The 23,399-nt window shown below is 37.2% G+C and overlaps 1 protein-coding gene and 3 pseudogenes across 1 annotated transcript; 2 read left to right on the forward strand and 2 right to left on the reverse strand.

Annotated features, from left to right (window-relative positions):
* Positions 1 to 2,078: 2,078 nt before the first annotated feature.
* Positions 2,079 to 3,364, forward strand: LOC125200013 (stem-specific protein TSJT1-like). Its single transcript, XM_048097821.1, has 4 exons — positions 2,079 to 2,356; positions 2,438 to 2,678; positions 2,774 to 2,894; positions 2,984 to 3,364. The coding sequence occupies exons 1-4, from the start codon at positions 2,151 to 2,153 to the stop codon at positions 3,166 to 3,168; spliced, it is 753 nt and encodes a 250-aa protein (XP_047953778.1). The 5' UTR covers positions 2,079 to 2,150; the 3' UTR covers positions 3,169 to 3,364.
* Positions 3,365 to 3,465: 101 nt separating this feature from the next.
* Positions 3,466 to 16,269, reverse strand: LOC125200010 (annotated as a pseudogene).
* A 258-nt stretch (positions 16,270 to 16,527) lies between these two features.
* On the forward strand, positions 16,528 to 18,468 carry LOC125200011 (annotated as a pseudogene).
* A 431-nt stretch (positions 18,469 to 18,899) lies between these two features.
* On the reverse strand, positions 18,900 to 21,549 carry LOC125200016 (annotated as a pseudogene).
* Between the last annotated feature and the right edge of the window lie 1,850 nt (positions 21,550 to 23,399).

The following is a 23,399-nucleotide window of genomic DNA, read 5'->3' on the forward strand; positions in this document are numbered from 1 at the left end:
TTCCTTAATTCTTAATTAGAATCCAAAAAATGAAATTAAAGAATACCTTACAAGCACAAATTCCACTTTTGATAGGCCCAAAAATTCTTTCACAAAATAATCCATCTTTTTCCGGTTTATTGGTTTTGTAATGAAAAGTATAGGGTTTTGTCACCTCTCCAACTATCTCCTATTTGTTGAGGAGAAACTAATCCAATTCGTAGTTGTTGGTGTTTATACCAATCGATCATAGAATACAAATTCAGATTTATTCCGATTAAGCTTCCTTCCTATTAATCTGGAAGTTTTTCTCAGATACAAGGAAATGATTCAGTTCCAGAGCTAAAGATCATAGTTCTCGAACAAGCAGTCGAAATGATTCGGGAGCATCCTCAGGATTAGGTATTGTTCCTCCAGTGATCGTAGTACCAAATACTTCTTGACGCGCTCTAATATGATCAGATTTATAAGTAAACATCTCTTGTAAAATATGAGCAACACCAAATCCTTCTAGAGCCCAAACCTCCATTTCTCCTACCCATTGTCCCCCTTGTTTTGCCCTTCCCCTAAGGGGTTGTTGTGTAACAAGCGCATATTGTCCACTGGAACGTCCATGGATTTTATCATCAACTTGATGAATTAATTTCAAGATATAAGGCTTTCCTATTATAACGGGTTGTTCAAAAGGGCTCCCCGTCCTTCCATCAAATATTCTGTTTTTTCCTGGATATTCGGGTTCAAATATCCATGGATTCGTTGTTTGCTTACTGGCTTCATATAATTCAGAAAACACTAGTTTTCTGAAAGCTTCTTGTTCATATCTCTCATCAAATTAAAAGGCGCTATTCGATAATGTCTGTCTAGCAAACCCCCTGCTAATCCGAGCGAACATTCAAATATTTGTCCTACATTCATTCGTGAAGGTACTCCTAATGGGTTGAAGACCGGATTTACCAAATTTATACTTATAGAATTCAGATAATTAAGATAGGGTTATGTTATTTAGCATTAAAAATAATAGGTACTCCGTAACTCAATTTACCAAATTCATAGATATGGAATTTAGATATCATCAGTTAAATTAGTTAAAAAATCAGATTTAGTTTCCATAACTTTAACACCTTAACACTATTGAATTGAATAAAAAACTCCTGAAAAATTATGTACATACTATATTCTTAAAAGATTGTATACGGACCCATCCAATGGAAAACTTAATTGGAGCCATTTTTCAATAATATATAACGATTGCTTAGTTTCGCCATCGAAATATCCATATAGATAAGCATAAGATAATGTATAGTACTATAGAATTATTGTGGATTGTATATGGCTTTGTAGTAATTTCAAATGGAGTATAGGTTAAATAGCATTATTTGTTACTAGGGATGTAATCACACGCAAACTCTATTTATTATACAAACTTCAAATTATGATCAGGACCATTTGAAAATGTTAACAGATGACAAAATAAAATCAATAGAAAATATCAACACAGTGTTAACGGTTGACACCGCGTTGACATGTGTTGACATTAAAATCTTGAAATCCTACACTATGTTGATATTGTGTTGATGTTGTGTTGACACTGTATTGAAAAGTTTGAAGTTTGTACATTATATAAAATTTGCATTTTATCACTACCCTTTGTTAACATCACTCTTATTTAATCCTCATTTGGTATAATTTATTTGGTTTTATTCATTTAATTTGGTTTTAATAACTTAAAATTATAGATCAAAACCCGATTTACTTTTTTATTAATTTATTCAAAGTTAGTTCTAGAACTACTGATGTCAATATAAATACTGTACATATAAATAATGTAGACTAAAACCACATAGTCGGTATCAAGATAATGTAACATGAACAAAACAAATCATGATTTTTAAGTAATTTGCATAATTGAAGTTAGTGATAATTTTGGGGATGCTAAAAACAAAATAAATAATCCATAAAATAAAATAAATAATACTATTAATGTATAGTAGTACTAAATATTTCCCATTTCCATTTCCATTTCCATTTCCTGGTTTTACAACCGAATTTGGCGCTCCAACGCACGTCTTTAAAACTCAAATTCCTCTTATCCATCCATGCATTTCCCATTCATCCATCTGCTTTTATTTATACCATTTCCATCTCTAGAGAGAGAAATTAAATTGGTAAAAATGCTGTCTATATTCAGGAACGGCGTGATTGATCCACCGCGCGAGCTACACAGCCCAGCCCCAACGGCAGCCTCCGTCAGATCCAAGACTCCAGATGACACTCTGAAGGATTTCTTAGATTCAAACCCCAAAAATGCCTACTCCGTTCAATTCGTCGACAAGGCCGCCCTAGCACACGCCGCACCTCAGTTTACCCGCTATCGAAGGTAAAATCGGCACAATCGCCTTACGATTGAATGAATTTTGGTTTGGTTGATTTGAATTTTGAAATGTGGCGATGATCGCAGCTTGTTCTCGGGGGTGGATGACGTGTACTGCATTTTCATGGGGGATTTGAAGAACCTGTGCCTGCTGAACAAGCAGTACGGGCTGACAAAGTGCGCAAATGAGGCGCTGTTTGTGATCGAGGCGTACCGGACTCTCCGCGACCGCAGCCCCATGCCCGCGCATCAGGTCCTCAAGGAGCTCGAAGGCAGCTTCGCATTTGTCATCTACGATCACAAATATGGCACTGTCTTTGCTGCTCTCGTAAGCAGTCGAATGCGTTTTCTCGATCTCTCATAATCGTCGTCTCGTTCAATTGATTTTACGAATTGGTGTGTTTTTAAAAATTTGAAATGTAGGGTGCCGATAAGGCGTTGAATTTGTTTTGGGGCGTTTCGTCCGATGGATCGGTGATGATATCGGATAATGTCGGCCTTATAAAAGCGAGCTGCAGAAAATCGTATGCTCCATTTCCACCTGGTATGGATATATCATATACTCGTGTTGATAAATCAAATCTAGGATTAATTAGTAAATTGGTTAGTAAGGTGAGAAATTGGAAAATGCAGGATGCTTGTACCATAGCGATAAAGGATTGATAAGCTTCGAGCACCCGATGCATAAGATGAAGGCGATGCCGAGAATCGACAGCGAAGGCGCAATGTGCGGATCGTATTTCGCAGTGGATGCATATTCTAAGGTTAACAGCATGCCCCGCGTTGGAAGTTCTGCTAACTGGGCAACCTGGGGCTGATCCTATCAATCCTCATCATTCTTTTCAACTCAGCACACATAATTTCTTTTCTCTTTTTTTTTTCTTTTAGTTTTTCTTTTTTAATAATTCGATCTTTATTGTGTCTTTGATTATTAATCCCCTGTTGTCGGAACCTAAATTTGGGTTTTTGGTTCTATTTTTTATTATTATAATTATAATTATTATTTTTACAAATGTAAATATGGTGTTAGTTCTGGACTTCGTTTGTGGAGTAGTTGTTATGACATTATTAGTAGTAGTATCAGTGAGTTGATGATTTAAGAATGAGATGGCTGATTATCACAAAACCAGAGTTTAAACTAATGATAAAATCTTGTTCACAAAATTGATGTGAAACACAGATTAATATTCTAATCCTACATTATATACAGAAAAATGTGAAGCAAACCATTACCAAATGTTCTACATTGAAAGAGAGGTGGTTGTTTAACTAGATGACCCGAACCCATGTTCCGCCACACATTGGGCACCCGTATGCCCAGCGGCTGATCCACCATATTTCTTTCTCGTTCTGATTTGAGGGAGTAGTAGCCGAACCAAATGCACACGTCTGCCGCAAGCATCTTATGCACTGCAACCAAATAGGATATTCAGAAACAACAGACGAAGAAGATATTACACGAGAGGTCAAGCTCAATGATAAATGGCAACCTACTTTGTACCAAGTTCCTTCAAGCCCTGTTTTCCAGACAGCAGTTACAACATCTCTCCGGGATCCCATGATACCGTAGTATGCTCCAAGGCCGACTGAGGTATTCAATCCAAAAGCTGCATCTCGTTCTGACATCCTGCGCTTTCTCGGCCACAGGGTGTGAGTTCCATTATGAGCATCTACATTTTCAGATGAGCTGCTGTATTTAGTGCCCTCATCTGATACACTTGTGCCATCTCGATCTGACCAGGGTCCTCCAAACATATTCCTCTTGTGCCATTCTTCAGCTGGAGGGTGGAGTTCCAACTCACGAAGAAGCAGACCTGCAGCATCTGCACCTCTAGGCCGGGGCATATTCTGCAGTACAGCATAAGTGGAAGACCATTATATCAGTGATTAATATGCCTTTTATTAGTTTAAAATGCTCGGGCTACAGAACCACAGACAACAAGTATAACTTCATCTACCATAATGTACCTGCATATGAGGGCCAAGTGAAGCTTCAACAACCTCTGGTAGAACTGTGTAGTTACCATCAATGTAATGAAGGCGGACTTGGATGTTGCTGCTCCCCACCTGTGAAAGTGGCAGTTGATGTTGCAATCCTGATGTCCTTCGACAGAGATCCATAAGTATAAGGAAGAGGACTTTCACCTGCATGGATATCATATAAACCGAAGATATAAACAAAGCAACTCAGGGTAAATTGCAAACAAAATTATCAAAGAGAGTTTCTCCATGCGTCATCCCAATGAGTAAATAAGTACTTTAGTAATGTTACTTGCTTGTGGTAACAATCGTCTTTTATCAAATAATGGAAATATTAAATGCAAGTAGCAAGTAAAGGTGTAGCATGATGATGTAATGCTACATTTATAGTATTAAGAAGTTCAGATTGAAAAAGATTATTGATTCAAAACTGCTCATGCAAAACTGAGAATTTCTAGTTCATTTCCCTATCTTGAAAATAAAATGTTGCAACAACTGTACCTCCTCAAACGTATATCCTTGACCAGCATTACCGGAACCTAATCTTGACCGGCTAGTTGGACCTTCTTCGGGTGCCTTCACACCATTTCCTACCTGCCCAGTCCTTGGCTGTGTTTCTTCTGATCTGATAGCAGTCGATGCAGGTTTTACAGTTATTGAGTTGGTTTCTTCTGATTTGCTCAAAATACCAATCTGAGGCTTTTGGACCGACGAATCGTTATTTCTTTGAGCAGCTCCAATAAAGCGGGGAAGTTGTGTTCGCCGAAAGAAAAAACAAAATAGCAGAAGTTGGCATAATCGATGAAGGAAATGGCAGTCTCCAATGAGCCGAACAGCTGGAGTTCCTGGAAACGTTCCTGTGTTGATACTGATTGGCATAAATGTTGAAGGGCCACTTATAGGGTTTGGAGCTGTGCTTGGAACAGCGGTATCATTTGTACTACTGATCTTTGCAATAGCCCCTTGTACCCAGGCTTGCATCTGAGTACTACCTGTGGAGCTTGTGGTTCCACCTTGTGAAGCTGAAGATGAAGCGCACAAGGATATTCAAAGGTCGGGAGAAAATAAAAGACAAGGACACCCACTTATCGCTCAAGCTGAGGGCAGTAAAATTCTTTTATGCAGACAAGAATCTTGTAACCATATCTGGGACTAACATTGTATACTTACCCTGAGTTGTTGCAGGAGCAGTAGTACTTTGTGTAGGGCTCGTCACCAAATTACGACTCCCACCTGTACCTGAGGTAGCGGCATGACTTGCCAGTGTACGACAGAAGCTTGCATATCGTCGCAAACGTGTAATGAAGTGTGAAGCCAGATCAAGGACCGCATCAACATAAGCCTGAATCATCACACAGTTACTAAGGTTGGCACTATTAATGAAACACCAAAACATATACATGTCAATTGCACATGGGAAATGCAAGAAATATAAAGAATATCAAGAAGATAAGGCAACAAGCTAAAAGAGACAAACCTGGATACTTAGAACAAGCGCTGGATCAACAGCCATTGCATCAGCATCAATATTAGATAGTGTCTCACCAGATGCTTGCCAAGGTTCTTGCACCAGAGCTGAAGGATTTATTAAAGCTGATTCAATTCCTTTACCGAGCATGTCCAACAACAACCTTGCTTGCATGTCAAGGACCATGGCTCTAACCTCTTGAGCACTCGTGCCTTCAAGAAGCCTACATTTTATTCTGTCCAAACTCTGCATTTCCAGATAAATATTATGTAAGTTTCAAGTCATACAAAGATTTACACTCAGCTTTCTATCATATAATCAAAACAAGAAATTGAAAACGAGCACCAACTAACATACAGGTCCATACTGCTGCCTGTGTTGAGTTGAGGGAAGGGAGTGGAAGTCAGCATCCAGTACAGCAATGACACTGTTCAGCGATACTGGAATGTAAATTGTACACAAATCAGTAAGAAGCAAAACCATATTTAAACATAAAATATCCAACTAAGGTGAACTTATTTATTCACTCCAGTTATTCTTTCCCTATCCATATTAGTAGGAGGGTGTGCATGAAAGGCTATTTGCATTAAGTGATAGGTTGCATATATAAAAATAATAGTGGGTAACCGATCACATACTTTGAGCTTATTAGATCATGTAATTCTTCAAAACTCAATCCTATGCATTGTAAATCGAAGCTATCATCCAAAAGTAAAAGCCCCCCTATGTGGATGTTGGATTCAAATTCTGCAACGACAATTAAAATCGGTCTGACACACAATGGAAATTAATACTCCCTCCGTTCCACAGAAATAGGCCATTTAGAGTTGGCACGGGTTTTATCGCCAAATTGGTAAAGTAAGAGAGAAGATAAAGTAGTTGAAATTGTGTAGTGGATGGTGGGGCCTATAAATGATAAAGTGAAAAAGGGAGAAATTGTTGCCATAAATGCATATGGACTATTTCCACAGGACGGAAAAAAGGAAATATGGCCTATTTTTATGGGACGGAAGGAGTATGAATTTTCTTTCTCCCTTTTTGTTTTGGTTTTTAGGGGCTGAGTGCAAAATGACTAGTTTCTATTCCAGACCCATATGCTTATCAGTTCATTGAACATGCCAAAACTTGCGCCATCCTGTCACTGGGACATGATTACATGAGAATGCTTTTGTTCCACTATCAGCCTATGGTGCTGCTGTATACTTGGACAGTATAACTTTACAACCTGAATAGAGGAACTAAGCTCTCTTACCAATCCCATCCTCTGCAGCACTCTGTGTGCAGCCAACTGCATCCCACCAATCAACTCCTACCAAAAGACTCCACCAAAACCTACACAGGCATGAAGTCAAAAGATTCAGAGGTGTGACATGCAGAATTACAAAACCAATTCGTACTCAATATAATACAGGCAGAGTCAATATATATCAGCCAATGTAGGATTATGTTCAACAGAACCACCTTTCAACTATCTACTCAACATACCTCTCAGCAATAGCTCGCTCCCACAATGCAGAGTTGGCTTTTGCTTGACTACTAGGAACAGGAGGAAGCACCCGTATAATTTTCAATATAGTACAATCCTTGCTACCATCATGCCAAACAGATGCTGAACAGCAACTGGTAGAAGAAAATGCCGGAGCAGCAATGGCGGAGCCAACATTAATCTGGTAGCTATCAACAGCTGCGAAGTTTGCACCAGAGAAAACATGAACCCCACCTTGAAGAAAAGAAACAGCAATCTCACCACCATGAGCAGAGTACACTATCCGAGCAAGCGTTCTTATATCACTAGGCAGATCAAAAGGATCAAAACTGACTCTTTTCTCAACAGCAGATTCAGGAGTTACTTTTCCATCACGGATTGGTGGTATGGCCACTCCTCCAGGACATTTGAACTCACTAGGTGCTGGTATGCATTTATTCACTTTACTCACCCAAACTGTTTGCTTAGGTGCCTGGCCACCAAAATTAGAGCTAGGATTCCCAAAAATCTGATGGATCACTACATTCTCTACAGATGATTCCCAACGTTGAACTCTCCAGCCATTGACAGAAGGACCTTCGTCAGGATCATAGGGGGACATGTACTGCCCTGCAGAGACTCAAAGCCATTACATTTTGATAAACAGTTAAACACACAACAACTTGACAAATAATTTCCACCACTACAGTAAAAACGTCAAAAGGTATTCTGTCACTCTCAAATGTGTTCTCTTTTCTTGTATTCTGTTGCTAATGTAGAGGTGAGTGACCAGGGCACAGACCCTCTCTTCCCCGAAAAATGTCGTTGTAGAAAGAACGCATGCATATGAATAATGAATAATGAATAATGTTACTCAAAGTGGATGTAACAAGCATAAATCAGCCTATATGTAGGTCCACAGCTGATGAGAATTCAAGTGAAAATGTAAAGGCAAAAAAAAGATGTGGGCCTGTTAGTATCAAAGTAAATACCTTCAACTATCACAACAGAGATTACAGAACCACCACATGTTGGATCGAAGGCAACTGCAGTGACACCAGAACCCCAAGTTGCTGTAGCTGCCGACTGAGCAGCAGCTTCAGGGCTGACATATGCAGAAAAGTTGGAAACAGGAGAACAATGAAGTATTACCAACATCACTGTAATCCTGTTCTGTCTTTTTCACACCTTGTTTTGCTTCTAATAACAAATACTCCTGCCAGCTAAACAGATATGCAGCCAGAGGGCAAACCATCCAGGAAGGAGGATTGAGTGAGGGGGAACTTCATTGTTCACATCTCTGTTTTGGGAATGGCTTGGAAACCATTTCCAGGGCCAGGTGTTACTTCCCAAACAACAACAGTTGATGGTTACTATGGGGACTCCAGCCACATGCAATGCTCCAGAATCTGTGACAATAGCATCAGCAGCCATGATTCCACTAGGTCCAGCACCCAAAAGCCCTTTTACTGGTGCAAAACCACTTGGAAGGAGCACCACTCTGATTGGTGCATTGGGATCAGTGTAGCTGAACAGAGCCCGAAGAGAAAAATAGAGCAAACACAAAGAAAATTTGGCCAACCAGCTGTCACCAGATGTAAAGAAAATTGCTCAGATGTAATTTAGAAACAAGATTGATCAAGGAACTTATCTTATGGTTAACTATACTTGGCTAATGGATTACAGTAGACAGTTCGAATCAAGATGTGAGTAATCTCCAATTGCTGTTATTTCTTAATAAGAGTCAAATGAATGTTTTTCCTCGTCATTTTCCTCTCTACATGCAGCAGAACAAAGATTAGAAATTCAGAATTACTACTCATTGAGGACCCTTATAGATTCTGAAAATTGTTGTAAATATAACATCAGCAGCTACTTTCAGTTAAATATAGATTATGAAACAGCAAAGAAGAGTATCTGAATATATAAATTTAGTTATCTATATCCTGCAAAGATGCCAAGATCACAAAAAGATGAACAAAAAATAATAACAGAGCGATATACACCAAAGAAAACAATGCGAAAACAAAAGATGAACCTGGAGCATGTGGTTGCTGCGAAAGGAATTCTCTTCCTCAAATGTAGACTTGGTGGAACCACTAGATCTGGCCGAGAGTTCCCTATACTAGTTTTGCAACAAACAAAGGTTAGCATGAGTCATAAAATATTTCCTAAATTCTCTCCATATCTAAGATGATCAAAGGTATACATACAGAGAAGCTCCTGAGAGCCACTTTGTTACAATGCAATATCCTGGCGCCATTCATATTCAAGCTGCCAGCAACTAGCTTCTTTACAAGATTTGCCGTCCCTTGAACAGAAAGCACCAAATCAAAAGGATTGTAATGCAGATGAGTCAGAAATAAAATAAAATAAAATAAAATAAAATCTCAGGATATATGGTAGATGATAACTGCTCCAAGCACAATGCATTGTCACTCACAATCCAGCTCTACAACTGTGACAAAGGCCACTAATTTTCAAGCAGACTCAATATTTGTATACCTGGGAAGGCTACGTCCAAATGGTTATCCGTCCATGGAAATTAGCTATGAGCAGTGCACGGACATGAAGTAGGCGACCACTAATGAACTGAACAGAGTCACGAGGTGAATCTGTCAAAAAAAATAAAACCAGCCATCTAGTTGGAATACAGCGATAGCATCCCTTTCAAATAAACAGTAGGATACCAATTTGTCTTATAAGCATTATCTACTTGTCTCTTGAAACTCTCACTATTATAAAGATGAATAGAAGCACTCAAACAAAAAAGTATAGAAAAGAAAGAAGCATCATATTGGTGCAAAATGAAGATGAGTTTTCAACCATGCATCAAAATTGTAATAAAAATGCGAAGTCGGGAGACTATACCTGCATGACATTGAAAACTGTGCATTCAGTAGGTCGCTCAGGTATGACTATATGTATAGGGATCCAAAATGGAGGATTTGCAGTTGAACTATAAAGAATATAATGAATAATAAGCATCAGCACAAAGCATACGCATTTCCAACTATCAACAGTTACAAACTTGTTTACGAGTCAACATTGTGGGTCATATTATCTAGTCTAGCAGCATATATCGAGCAGAGAACAGCCATTTATACAAAACGAGGGAGAGAGACAGACAGAGAGAGAGAGATGCAATATATTGAGCAACATATTCTGGATAGATAACATTGTCCAGTAGATGTTTAAACTAGCTACAGAAAAATGCAATATCAAATTGATCAATACAATATTGATTATTACATGATGATTGCCAGCTGCAGGCTTTTCGATCGTCGTCCGCCCAACCAACCAACGTTTCCCAACACGTATCAAAAACACCTCCACACGGAGCCAGGATTTGACGTAAGGAGGGGCAAAAAATATGTTTATAAATAGAGTTTTGTAGTAATGTGAAGGAGCATTTAAAGGAAAATATAAAATAAATTTTCAAATTTGAAGAAAAATACCATTGCTATAAACTGAGGAAGGAAAATGCCCCACCAACACCTCCATGTACATCCGGGGTCTACATGAAAGGGACAAGTCACTGACCAGAGAGGAACAAAACCAAATCTCACGGCACTTGTCGAACATAAAGTGAATGATCCGTTGGATACCTCTCAATTGTTTGAGGATTATTTATAGAGAACGTAGAAGATTAATCATACTACTAAAGATTTTAATCTAAATCAAATCTATTAAAGATTAAATCATATTTTCACTCAAATTTTATTACATAAAACTAATACTATAAAAGTAGGAATCATATTCTTAAATTTTCAACTATCTTCCTTTTACATTTCTTAAAACTCATGCTGGTTCTATTAGCAAGCTTCAATTCGTGGGTTCCGCTTCGCCCCAGCTTATCTTTACGCCCGGTGCCACGTGCCCCTAACAACACTTCTAAGAACTAGACTTATAGACTTGCAAATAGCAACTCTAGACTCAACCAATTGAGTCTTATGGGCCCCAATCACCTAACCTGGTCTCAAGTTTAGCTATAGTCCCCTAACTAAACTCCCAAAATGCACCAAGGATCTAAATTACAATTACCCTCTCAACCTCAGTTTCTCTATTGAAACTATGCTCTATGTTCCTATTCTTCAGCTTCAAACCCATCTCAAGTCTTGGCTTAGCAAATAGACATGCTCGTGTGGTGATCAACCATTCAAACACAATATAGCCAAGAACATGAAGTAAAGAAACCAAACAAAGCAATAAATCAAAACACAACCAATCCTTTGCCATATGTCCACTTAGTCTCCTACGATAAGGGATTCAACCAAGGTTATTCATTGTTTTACGATTATGAAAGGCACTGTGACAGTGGTAACCACCAAGGGAGTATGGGAACTATTGTACTATTAATAGTTGGGAATATGAAATTCTTTTGTAGGCTTCAGTTGGAACACACTCTAAAGATATATATCAAAAATAAGTATATAATGTTGTAGCAAGAAAAATTGTTCAAAACAAAGCAGTGGCTGAAGAAAGTATCTTTGAATAGATATGGTGCGACTAAGATGCATAGAAAGAAGGTGCAAAATATTATGGCATGACCCTCGGAATTCTTAACAGGTTTCTGATGCACAAGCTATGCAATTCAACTTCCCACACCAAGCAACAACACTGCAAGATAACCAACACAAATATCAAATAAGACAGAGAAAAGGAAATTATTTGAGATGCAAAATACGGTTTAGGAAAGCACCAAATCATCCACACACACCCTCACGAAACATAAGAATAATAGTCCAACAAAGCTAATTAACACTGACTGAGAATGGTTACAACCAGTAATTCACCAAAATTAATCTCAAAACACACCTAAAGGTTCGGCAGAGCTGGGAACGTCATCTTATGCAGCAAATTCGACTTGGGCTGCTTAAGCTTGATGTGAAACGGTGGCTGGGGTGGCGGAATCATCATCCACAGAATCGTCAGTGGAGCTGGCAGGCGCAGCTACTGGAGTGTCCTTTTCCGTCATCACCACGTCCTCCTCGGGTCCTCCCTGCGTCTGCTTTATCGGAAGAGGCAGATCCAGGAGAAGATGGCTGGAGGTCGGATTCGTTAGTGGCTGATGGTGGAGGTATCCTGGTGGTTGCTGGAATTGGAATTGGTGGTGTCATTCATTTAGAAAGAACACCAATTGACCAAAAACCCTAATATATACTAGTATAATTGGTATAGGTGGAGAGAGAGAGTGAAAGGAGAGGTGAGAAAGTCACAATTGAAGGCGACAGGAATGACTGTAGTGAGGAGAGGGAAGGTGGACGGGATGATTGGATTTGGGGGTTAAGGGGAAGACAAGTGAGCAGATCCCCATTGATTGTGTTTCTTCCTCTTTCCGCTCTTTCTTCTCTTTCTTTTGCTTTGCTTTTTCTCTGATAAGTCTGTTGTCCACTTCTCCTTAGTTTTTTGAAATTTATTATTTTAAAGTTGTTCTTACTTCATTTTTTTATTTGACTTTTATGGTTATTGTATATGAAAATTAAAAATAATTATTACTAGAAAATTGTGTATTTTGCCTTTTGAGAGTTGTAAAGAAAAATAGTTTTTGAGTAAAAATAACACTTATTTTTTTTTTGTATTATTTTTAAAATTGTAAGAAATTTTGAATCAGGGTTGATTTGATAGGTTGGGCGAAACCTGAAATTTAAAATTTAAATGATAATTGTAACCCGACAAATTATGACTCAAATGGCTCATAAAATAGTCCGACAATCTGATAGAGTTAACTGCTTTGTTAGGATTTGCGTCAAGACTAACAAATCGATTAATTCACCGAACAATTGCATGCATAGAACGCGAACAATTTGTTCTCTCTCTACTTTACATGTTCGCCACTTTAATCATTTTTTCAACACGAGTGCAAAACTGAGCGTCTGCTTATGGTGGGACGGAAGGGGTATAAAATAATTAAATTCCAAAACATGATTTTTAAAGTTAGTCAAACATACTATTGATGATTTTCCAAAGAATTATGCATGGACCGCGACTCCTTCACATGATGTTTCGTACTCTATGGCGAATCTTGGAGTATTTGTTTTCCACAAACTCTTTATTTGACATTTGTGTGGCAGAGTTTATTAAGTTATATATGACTCGACTAGAAAGAAAGTAGGACTTCAACTCGGAGAAGAGTGAAAATTTGAAATTCCCAAAGGGAAGTTTTTGAAAATTGGATAATACAGGATTATGGTTTATGTCTAGTCTTATTATAATGAGTCCGATCAAAGAACCGAAGAGGCTAAGACCGAGCCACGCTGTTGAACCTTTACTAATAATTTGAGCATAAATTTAAATTTGATATCTGAAATAATTAATTAACATCTTCTATCAAAGTGTGGTTTAGCACAAAAACATCATTTATATTCATCAATAAATTTTAATTAGTCGTGTTTACTTTAATAATAAAATATTTTATGAACACCTTTTGAGGATATTATCAAATTAGACTCTTATGAATACACAATTCATCGCAATAATAATCCTAATACCGCTAAACGTTAATCATTTCCTAAATATACTATGAGTTATGAAAAATCTACATCTTTTAATAAATCAAAGCAATGTTTAATTAATATCTCATGCTCAATATTATTTACGAAGATTAAGAAATAATTAATCCTTCCACGAATAGTAGTTCTATTGAGTTCGGTGGAGATTTTAAGAAATACTCGTATAAAAAATAGTGGAATAAGAAACTCACTTACCATTTATAGTAAAAGTTTGTGATTCTTATTGGTGGACAAATCAAAATAGAAAAACGAGACTCCTAATCGCGGACGGAGGGAGTAATAATCATTAAGTCGCACCAATGTCATTAGTGTCCTCATATAAGAAAACTTTCGGACAGACATTCCAACATTTATCGATAAGTAACCAAATATGTTTAGATTGTGAATATTTACATCTGCAAAGTAAAACAAATACAATACGATAAAAAATAAAATTTTATAACATGTTAAAATGAGTGTGGAGTTTGATTCAAAGTTCATTTTCTATATGCCGACCATAACATGATTGAGATCCATATTATTATGACTATAAAACTATTCATTCGTTTCATAAAAATAGAAATTCTCCATTTATGAGAATGGACTCTACAATTCATTAATACTAATTCTACTATTTTATCAATTTTGCATTAAAATCCGTATCATTTTTTCAAAGTTCTTATTTTCAAAATGGGTGGAGTATATATATTGTATGTTGTTTTTAGCGGAGATAAAATTATACTCCATCCATTCTATAGTAGTGAAGTCATTTCTCTTTTAGTAAAAATCAACACATTTCTTCTAATTTATTTTCCCATCTCTCTTACTTTATCTCTCTACTTTTTCCTCTATTATCTTTTTATTTAATACATTACACACATTTTTCTTAAATCTCCGTGCGAAAGAAATGTCTCCACTACCGTGGAACGGAGGGAGTAATATAGAACTCCATCCGTCGCATAAAAGATGTCACTGGAATGATACGGGAATTTAGGAGGTTTTGTTTTGTTTGTGAAGTGAAGAAAAAAATATAATTTTTATATTAATATGAGAGAGCTTTTCTTTTAAAATAGAAATGTTTATATCTTTAGTGGGACAAATTAAAAACAAATGTACTCCCTTTGTCCTCGTAGTAGAGGCATATTCTTTTGCATCACGATTTTAAGAAATTGTGTTAAAAGTGAGTTAGGTGTAAGGAAGAATAAAGTAGGAAAGTTAAGCGATGAAAAGAGAATAAAGTAGGAGAAAGAAATTAAGAGAGAATAAAAGTTCGTATTTTTTACCAAAATAAAAAACTTAGCTATAGTGCGACAACTAAAAAATGAATACGCTCAACTACGCAGGGACGTAGGGAGTAATATTTTTTTCTAGGACAAAAGTAACTCATTTACCCGTTTTTATTCTGATCAAACGAAATAAAACAAAACCATGAGCAAGGATATTCATATGTTCCGTACAAATCAAACGGTTTAGGTATATCGAACAGCCTGACAACATTGACTTTTCTTTTTCTGTTTATTTTTGTAATTACAATAACATTATATGGAGTAATTGAATGTAATTTACTTAATTATGTTCAAAACTTGGAAAACTAGAAAGTAATTGAATGTACTTCCTCCCGTCCATTAAGAGTCACACTTTTTCATTTTGGTCCATCCCCAATTAAGAGTCACACTTCATTTTTACCATAAATAGTAAGTAAGTCACACATTTCACTAACTCAATTCACTCACATTTTATTATAAATCAATATAAAAATGGGTCACACATTCCACTAACTTTTTCAACCAACTTTTTTTACATTCTTAAAACTACGTCCGTCATAAGTGGACTCTAATGGGAACGGAGGGAGTAATAACTAATACGTCAATTATAAACCAACAATAAAAAATTTCCCCCAAAATTACCATAGAAATGGAAAACTAGAAAGTAGAAACAAAAAGTACTCTATAAAGAAAAATTGAAATCTTTTGAAGCCACTGTGTGTTTTGTGTGTGTGTGTGTGTTTGTGATAGAAAATCAGTATGCGGATGATTTTAAAATGTGGTTACTAGTGTCAACCTATACGTTATAGGTATCATATAACTCAAATGGTTAATCAATCACCATAACTTCTATTCAAACATCTAAATTTCCTATATATGGCTCAGCGATAAATTTCAGGGAATTTAATCACTCACCTATTATCACATAGTTTTCTTGAATGACTTGAGATGCATTACGTAGTATGAAGTGAAGGGCTTTGCATTGTAGTAAAGATTTAAATCACTCACTTGTATCCATCTGCAGAAACAGACAATTTTTAACTTCGTTTCTGGAGTATATAAGATCGTGGTAAGATTTTTCTTGTTACTGTGATGTTTAAATGTGTGCAGGCCTAAGAAAGCTGATTTTGGAAGCAATGTGGGTGCAAACTTGATGGCTAATGGAAATGTCTTGGTCGTTTGTTGTCCAGATCGAAAGTCACCTGAGTTGGATTAGGAGGAAATGAGTTGTAGCTGCTTTGGTACTTCATCTTCGATACCAAAGAGACGCGACAAGCATGCTAATGAATCCATACAAGCTGAAGAAGGTAAATACTTAATAAACCTGTTGTATGGAAAAAATATTATGAATCGGTCGTGCTCGGATAAATGAAGATCTAGGAGTTGCACTGGAAAAGTGCTGTCTGCATTATCTTTCTACAACCTGGAAAACTTATTGAATTTAACACCCAACAAAACAGATATTAATTAATTAATTCCTCCTAGTGTTATCGCTGGTATCATGCTGCATGAGGTGTGTGAGTTCGTATCGCAAGCCCAGTGGAGTTGCATTTGCAGTCTAATTAGGAACCTTAAGTTTTTGGGCAGTAAGTGCTGAAGATTGAACATTTGAACCTTGATTGGATAACTATGGTTGGTTGGGCACCTTGCCTAATTTTCTGTCATTTTTCTAACATATTCTAGATGCATTATGGTGCAGAGGTCTCAATTGCAAAGACAAAAAATTCACCTACAATTTACTGGTAGGAGCAACAAACAACTTTCATCGAAGTAACAAGATAGGAAGAGGAGGTTTCGGTACAGTTTACAAGGTGTCACTCAATGCAACATGTTGTTTCCCTTCACACGTACATCGAAACTGTTTAGCTGATTGACTGAACGATGCATTATCGTTTTATTAAAATGTAACTATTCTCGGTATTACTGTCAAAGAGGCTTGACCTTAGATATAAAGTCAAATTTCATTCATATATTTAGCACTTTGGAGCCTACTTATTGCTTTTAAATGTCCAGCTATTGGTGGTATCACTTAAAAGTACATCTCTTAGAGGTCTTAATTAGGTTCAATGGGGGAGTGTTTTTCACAGGATGTTGTACTATGTATATAATTTTAGTGTATCTTTTTAACACTATAATTTTGTTATGTCCCAGTTTTAAGATAGCCTATTTATTTCTTATTATATCCATTGATATTTCCTAGGGGGTCCTAAAAAATGGAAGAGAGTTGCTGTGAAGGTGCTTTCAGCTGAATCAAAACAAGGAGAACGGGAGTTTATGACTGAGATAGACACCATATATAATGTCAAGCATCCAAACCTTGTTGAGTTGCTCGGTTGCTGTGTTTATGGTCGTAACCGGATTTTGGTATATGAATATTTAGAAAACAGTAGCATCGATCGTGCACTATTGGGTAAGCTAGTAATTAGTAGCTTGAAGCAAAAATTTTCTACTGTCCATTGGATGTTCAGCTTACACAGTGTGTATTCACAGGTTTTCGGAAGTCCATAAAATTGGAGTGGGAGAAAAGGTCTGCCATTTGCATGGGGACTGCAAAAGGGCTTGCATATCTTCATGAAGAACTTGTGCCTCACATTGTGCATAGAGACATCAAAGCTAGTAACATACATCTGGACGAGGACCTCCAACCAAAAATCGGAGATTTTGGATTAGCTAAGCTTTTTCCTGATAATATTACTCATATCAGCACAAAAATAGCAGGAACAACGTATGTTTCATTTTATATCTTGTGATTCTAATCGCATATATTTTTAGCAATAGTAGCTAAATGTCAAATGTGTATCTGGTTTGTTCCTTCCAGCGGTTACCTGGCTCCAGAGTATGTTTTAGGCGGTCAGTTAACTCTGAAGGCTGATGTTTATAGCTTTGGAGTTCTGACACTTGAAGTTGTAAGCGGTAGAAGTAGTGGAAATACTAATTATGGAGGTGGCGGTAAATTACTAATGGAATGGGTGCGTATCATTTTCTCGTTACTTTGATATCACAGGCATCTATACTAATATAAAGTTTATGTGGTTCGATTTCTACTTGTTCAATCTGTTATATCGCTTTACTTGGTAAAGTTTGTTTCCTCCTTTTGGTGATGTATAATGGTTGCTTCCTAGGCCTGGGAGCTTTATGAAGAAGGGAAATTGCTGGATCTTGTCGATCCCGAACTTGAGGAGTTCCCAAAGGATGAGGTAGTCAGGTATATGAAAGTCGCCTTGTTCTGTGCTCGAGCTAATGCAAGCAGGAGGCCATTGATGAGCCAGGTCACCGAGATGCTTTCTAGAAATGTAAGACTAAATGAAGATCAACTCACGCCTCCTGGTTTCTTCGAAGGTTCAAGCCGGAAAAGTGGTATGGTGTCAAAGAATAAGTCGAGTGACACCTCAACTAGTCACCAAATGAGTTCTTTTCCCATCACAACCACTGAGGTAGCCCCAAGATAAAGTTAAGTAGCTGAAATCAGTGTGTTGATTGAGCATCAAAAATTCAATAACGACAGCTTAGTTGAGTTCACATTAATTTCCAAGGGCCACTTTATGTTGGCCTTTCGCGCTAATGATATTTATACCCTTTGTTATTCAGTTCTTTGCATGAGGCGTTTCTGGCTTCTAGGTGGTTTGTGATTAGCTTTTACCAATAGAGGGGGCATGAATCTCACGGATTCTGGAGATTTTCTTATATTTTATGCATACTATTCTTCCAACTACTATATTACATTATTGTTCCATGGTACAACCAGATTTGCTGTCACATTGTCTCTCAATAATTGATATTCTCTCCCATGCAAGGACACAAATCCAATTGAAAGGGTAGGGTAATAAAGACAGGAATGGATCAATCATACTACTATATTGGAAGAATGGATACTAATACGATACCGGGATAGTTCAACACTAGGCTTACAGCAACAAACATCATGAATCAAACAACAAAGAAATGCTGGATACAGAGGTAAAATTCCACATCCCTTGCATCACTGAAAATGCAATGGCAGACATAGAAAGGAGAAAGAATGAATCTTGATGAGAAAATTGGATTTTAGAAAAATCAACACTTATCCAGTTATTTAGCTGGCTGTTAAGTGGCTGGAGCAGCATGTTCTACCCCCATTTGTGGAGCACTGTCTGGCACAGAACCCTTGGCAGGGGCGACTGTCGACTCTTTGGCAGGATTAGGAGCAGCATTTTTGGCATTTTCCGCGTCCTTGTTTTCCTTCCCATCCTTGGCAGGAGCAGGCGGGGGGGTAGCATGTGGGCGGGGATTGTGCTTGAGCTTCACCAATATTCCACGCATCCTCGAAAGATCAGTTGGTTTACCAGGTTTGGGCCCTTGAATGACTGTGATTGATGGCTTCTTATCTTGATCCTTCTTTTTCCCCTCTTTTCAATATTGGCCACCTCGTTGGGAACGAGTTCTGCGATGGCTTTCCAGTACTGTTTGTCAGCCTCTTTGTGGAACTTTTCTTGATTGGCAAGGGATATCTGTTTAATTGAGAAAATCATAAGAAACATCTGTTACACTTGCTTCGATCATCCAGGTAAAAGAAAGAAGAACATGCTCGCTATCTCCATAACAAACCTTTTCTCTTTCTCGGTTGGTAGTTTTGTTAGTCTCTATATTAAGCTTTCTTTTCTCAAAGAACGACTGTTTATATTCCTCGGCTTCTTCTATGATTTGGCTCCGCATGTTTTGTTCCCTCTTCTCCTTCTCCTCTAGCCGAATAGCATTTTGCCTGCATCCCCCTTGTATGATTAGAAAATCATCACAGATTCATATAACTCTTAAAACACATGGAGTAATGGTAGGATGGCAACGCTATTCATCCATTGGTCAAGAATTATGCATCATTGTTCAACTAGGCAATCTGAACCCGTCTATAATTAGAGAACGTTTTGTATCAACATTATCACAGATTAATAGAACCATATAAAAAGATATGGAGTACAGGTAGGCTGGTAACACCTATTCATCAAAGATTTCAACACAGTCCCATCTTGACTTGGTTAAGATTTTACATCATTGTTCAACTGGTCATTCATTAAAATGAAATTCATATTCTACAAATTAACTGCAGCACAAAGTAAAAAATCATTCCGAATGTGGAACTTGTTGAGGGTGCCCCCACTGTTGCATGTACTCAAGAGGATAGGCATGACAGGATGGATGCAAAAGTAAAAAGAATTACAGAATAACTTTCAGATGAAAACAATGTTCATATAGATTTATTGACAAATAGAGACTAGAGAAAGATTATCAAATAGATGTCGTATATATTGACTGATATGAATTGGACACGAGGAAGGATGTACAAAATGAATAAACCCCTACGTCCTCAATAAACAGAAGCAGTAGTAACATTTTGAAACAGTGTAGTTCAGCTTCTTTCAATATTGATCAGAAAATAGATATATGTTGCACTATAGTTTGAGGATGCAATATAATTCAATATATATACATACACCTTCTTAGATGAGCATTTACTATTATCTAAAACCTTTGAATCAAGTTTCTTAAAATATCCAATGAAAATGTAACTGCTAGTCTTAGTTTGAGCTGACTCTTCATCTCAAGCTTGGGCAGTATGATTTCATGAAATCCAAAACAGGCTCTTCTCTGCCATTTCCTACTTCCCTTTATCAATATATTCCAAGTTTAACATGATAAAGATCATGAAGATCACTTGGCCCAAATAATACCTTCCATCAACATCTAAGCTTGCATTTGAAAAGCTAAAATCACAACAAGTAGTCGACAACAACTTATATAAATGTCCTTCATGTAACGATTCCAATCCTACCATGTTTGATTCTAAAGCCACATCTTCATAAGCTATAAGCAGTTGCAGCAATGGAGATCTTACGGTTGAAATAAAATTCAATTCAATTAGAAGGATTATCAGGAAACAATTGTCTTTCCCGGAACAAATTTTTACAGCGAGATCCAACTTTCAACACAGATCATTAACATTAAGCAAATAAACAAATAAATAATCATTGATCATTGAAAGTAACTTCGATCATGAAAGATCCTCCTCAGATTCTAATTCTCACACGCATCCAGCAACAGTGTAAGGCAGATCAAACTATACATTTGAGCAATCAACAGAAAAAATTGTAAAAGAATAGCAAAATAGAATAACAAATAGAGAAAATTCTAACCTCCGCCACTCCCGAAGAGCAAATCCTTCTTCCTGCATATCACCTGGAGGCGGAAGGATCGGTCCGTCCGAGCTGAAAATCCCCTGTGCATCTCCCCCAATGTCAAAGGGAGAGCTCCCATTGCCATTAGCGATAGGAATCGTGCCGGAATATCCGACTGGCTGATCACTTGACCCGAATCCGAACGGATCGTGGCCGTTGGCATGATGATCCACAGCCACTTCGTCAGTTTCAGCGGAGTACGGCGGCGCGTCGGCTGAGGAGAAGACGGAGGAGTAGGAATCATCAAAGGTGGTGTACCCGCCGTTCACGCTGTAAGCGTCGAATGATGCCATTACTCTCTTCTCCAAATCGCTGATCTCTCTCTCTCACCGTTTGGTGTGAAGAATAGAGAATGCGATATATATATATGCAGGAATTGATGCGTCTGTATATATTGGCGTCAAAACATAACAGAGATCTTGTTTTTTTTTATAAATACAAAAACTATCTTTAATTATCTCCGATTTGTTTAGGAAGGTGGAACTGTTACTTCACAATTAGTGTTAATTAATCAACGGAAACAACTTATTAAATAATGGAGTAATTAAATAGTCTAAAATGACACTACAATAGACAACAGACTAGATATATTTACATAAGTACATTGTATTTTATCTTCTTAGGTAATTTAAGGGAGATGTAATCTTTTAAATTATTTGGTTTTTCTCCAACCATATTTATTGATATCAATTCAGTGTTGGAAGTTTGTCTGCTATCAATGAAACGTTAAAATAAAGCAAGGGAGAGATTTTGGGATTAAATTAGACGGCATTTTAGTATTATTTGTGATCCAATTTGCACCTATTTCAAAATATAGCATGCATTTTTTTTAGGAGATATTTGCCTTTTTTCTCTTCTTTTCTTATTATTAGTCTTGTAAAACTAACTATATTGCCGATTGCCAAATGCCTTATCTTCTCTTATTCATTAGTTCATTGAAATTCTTTCGTCCGAATTTTCCGACTCAATGATTTGGAGATCTTGACGACGAGGAAGTTGGTCTAAGTTGATAATTCTCTTCCTATGCTCTCGAGCAATGTTGTAAAATTGATCAAACTAATCGATTCCGCTGCAAATCAACATATTATTCGGTCCAATTTCAACCCTAAACCCTCGATATTTGAGCCGCGCTATGAATCATAAATCAATCGGTTCAATTGCGAACATGGGAAGGTTCAATAGATTTTAGTTTTAAAAAGAAAAATCCTACCACTCTCTTGGACACAATGGCGGACTAAAGTTGAACCTTTTGTGGCTACTTATTCCTATAAGCGTCTTTGCAAACTCATCACTCATCACTAGTTCAACCGTGAGGGAAGGTTCTACACCGACGTCCGTCCAGCTCGTAGTTGTGCTCCTCGTCACTCACCACCGGTTGCACCGTCACTTCGCTTTAACACCGCATATCCGATCGACGATCGACTCAAATAACGAATGCTACGATTCGGTTATCAAAATGAAAAGTCAAATTCAAGCATCAAAATTAACAAAGTATCCAACAATATTTAGAGCACCTACAATGGAGGCCGATCGATCGCTCCCCATCGCTCTCTAAGGCCTTCATTGTGAGCAAGGGCCGATGGCCACCCACCATGGGCTCCTCCTCGGGCCGATTGATCGACACAACCACAACAGATCTCCTCTTCTTTTTAATTTTATTCATTTTTTATCTCTTATATATAAGCCTCGGCCCACTAATTATTCACATTTATCCCACTCCATTTTATCTCACTCTATATTTTATTTCTCTCTAGTCACAATATTTTTTATTATTTATAATAATGTTTTTTCGATATTTTTTAAATGTAGGATGTTTGTTTTTAATAAAATTTACTTTTTATTGAGTTGTCTTTATTTGATGTTATTATATTATTTTATTTTACTAAATTAAAAGTGAAAAATATAAAATAGTGATGATGCGAAAGAAATATAGGTTCTACTTCGAGATATGCTATGTGATGGGCTTTTATTGTAGGAGATAGACTCGAGATGAGTCCTGTGACGTGAGTAAATTTTTTTAAATAAATTATGAGATGGACCAACCATTGTTAATGCTCTTATAACCACAACGGAGCTAGCGACTTAACATGACGACTATCAAATCAAAAGATACGAGTATTCTAACAAAAGATTTGTCTCAACGTAGTGGTTCGATCCTCGACAAGCCCAATAGC

This window comes from Salvia hispanica, unplaced genomic scaffold (assembly GCF_023119035.1).
Source record: "Salvia hispanica cultivar TCC Black 2014 unplaced genomic scaffold, UniMelb_Shisp_WGS_1.0 HiC_scaffold_772, whole genome shotgun sequence".
In the NCBI taxonomy this organism is placed as follows: Eukaryota; Viridiplantae; Streptophyta; class Magnoliopsida; order Lamiales; family Lamiaceae; genus Salvia; species Salvia hispanica.

Excerpts from the sequence above, each read along its gene's own strand:
- LOC125200013 (XM_048097821.1), top strand. The coding sequence starts at position 2,151 with ATGCTGTCTATATTCAGGAACGGCGTGATTGATCCACCGCGCGAGCTA. Across the intron at positions 2,357-2,437 it reads CAGTTTACCCGCTATCGAAG|CTTGTTCTCGGGGGTGGATG; the intron begins GTAAAATCGGCA and ends CGATGATCGCAG. Across the intron at positions 2,679-2,773 it reads GCACTGTCTTTGCTGCTCTC|GGTGCCGATAAGGCGTTGAA; the intron begins GTAAGCAGTCGA and ends TTTGAAATGTAG.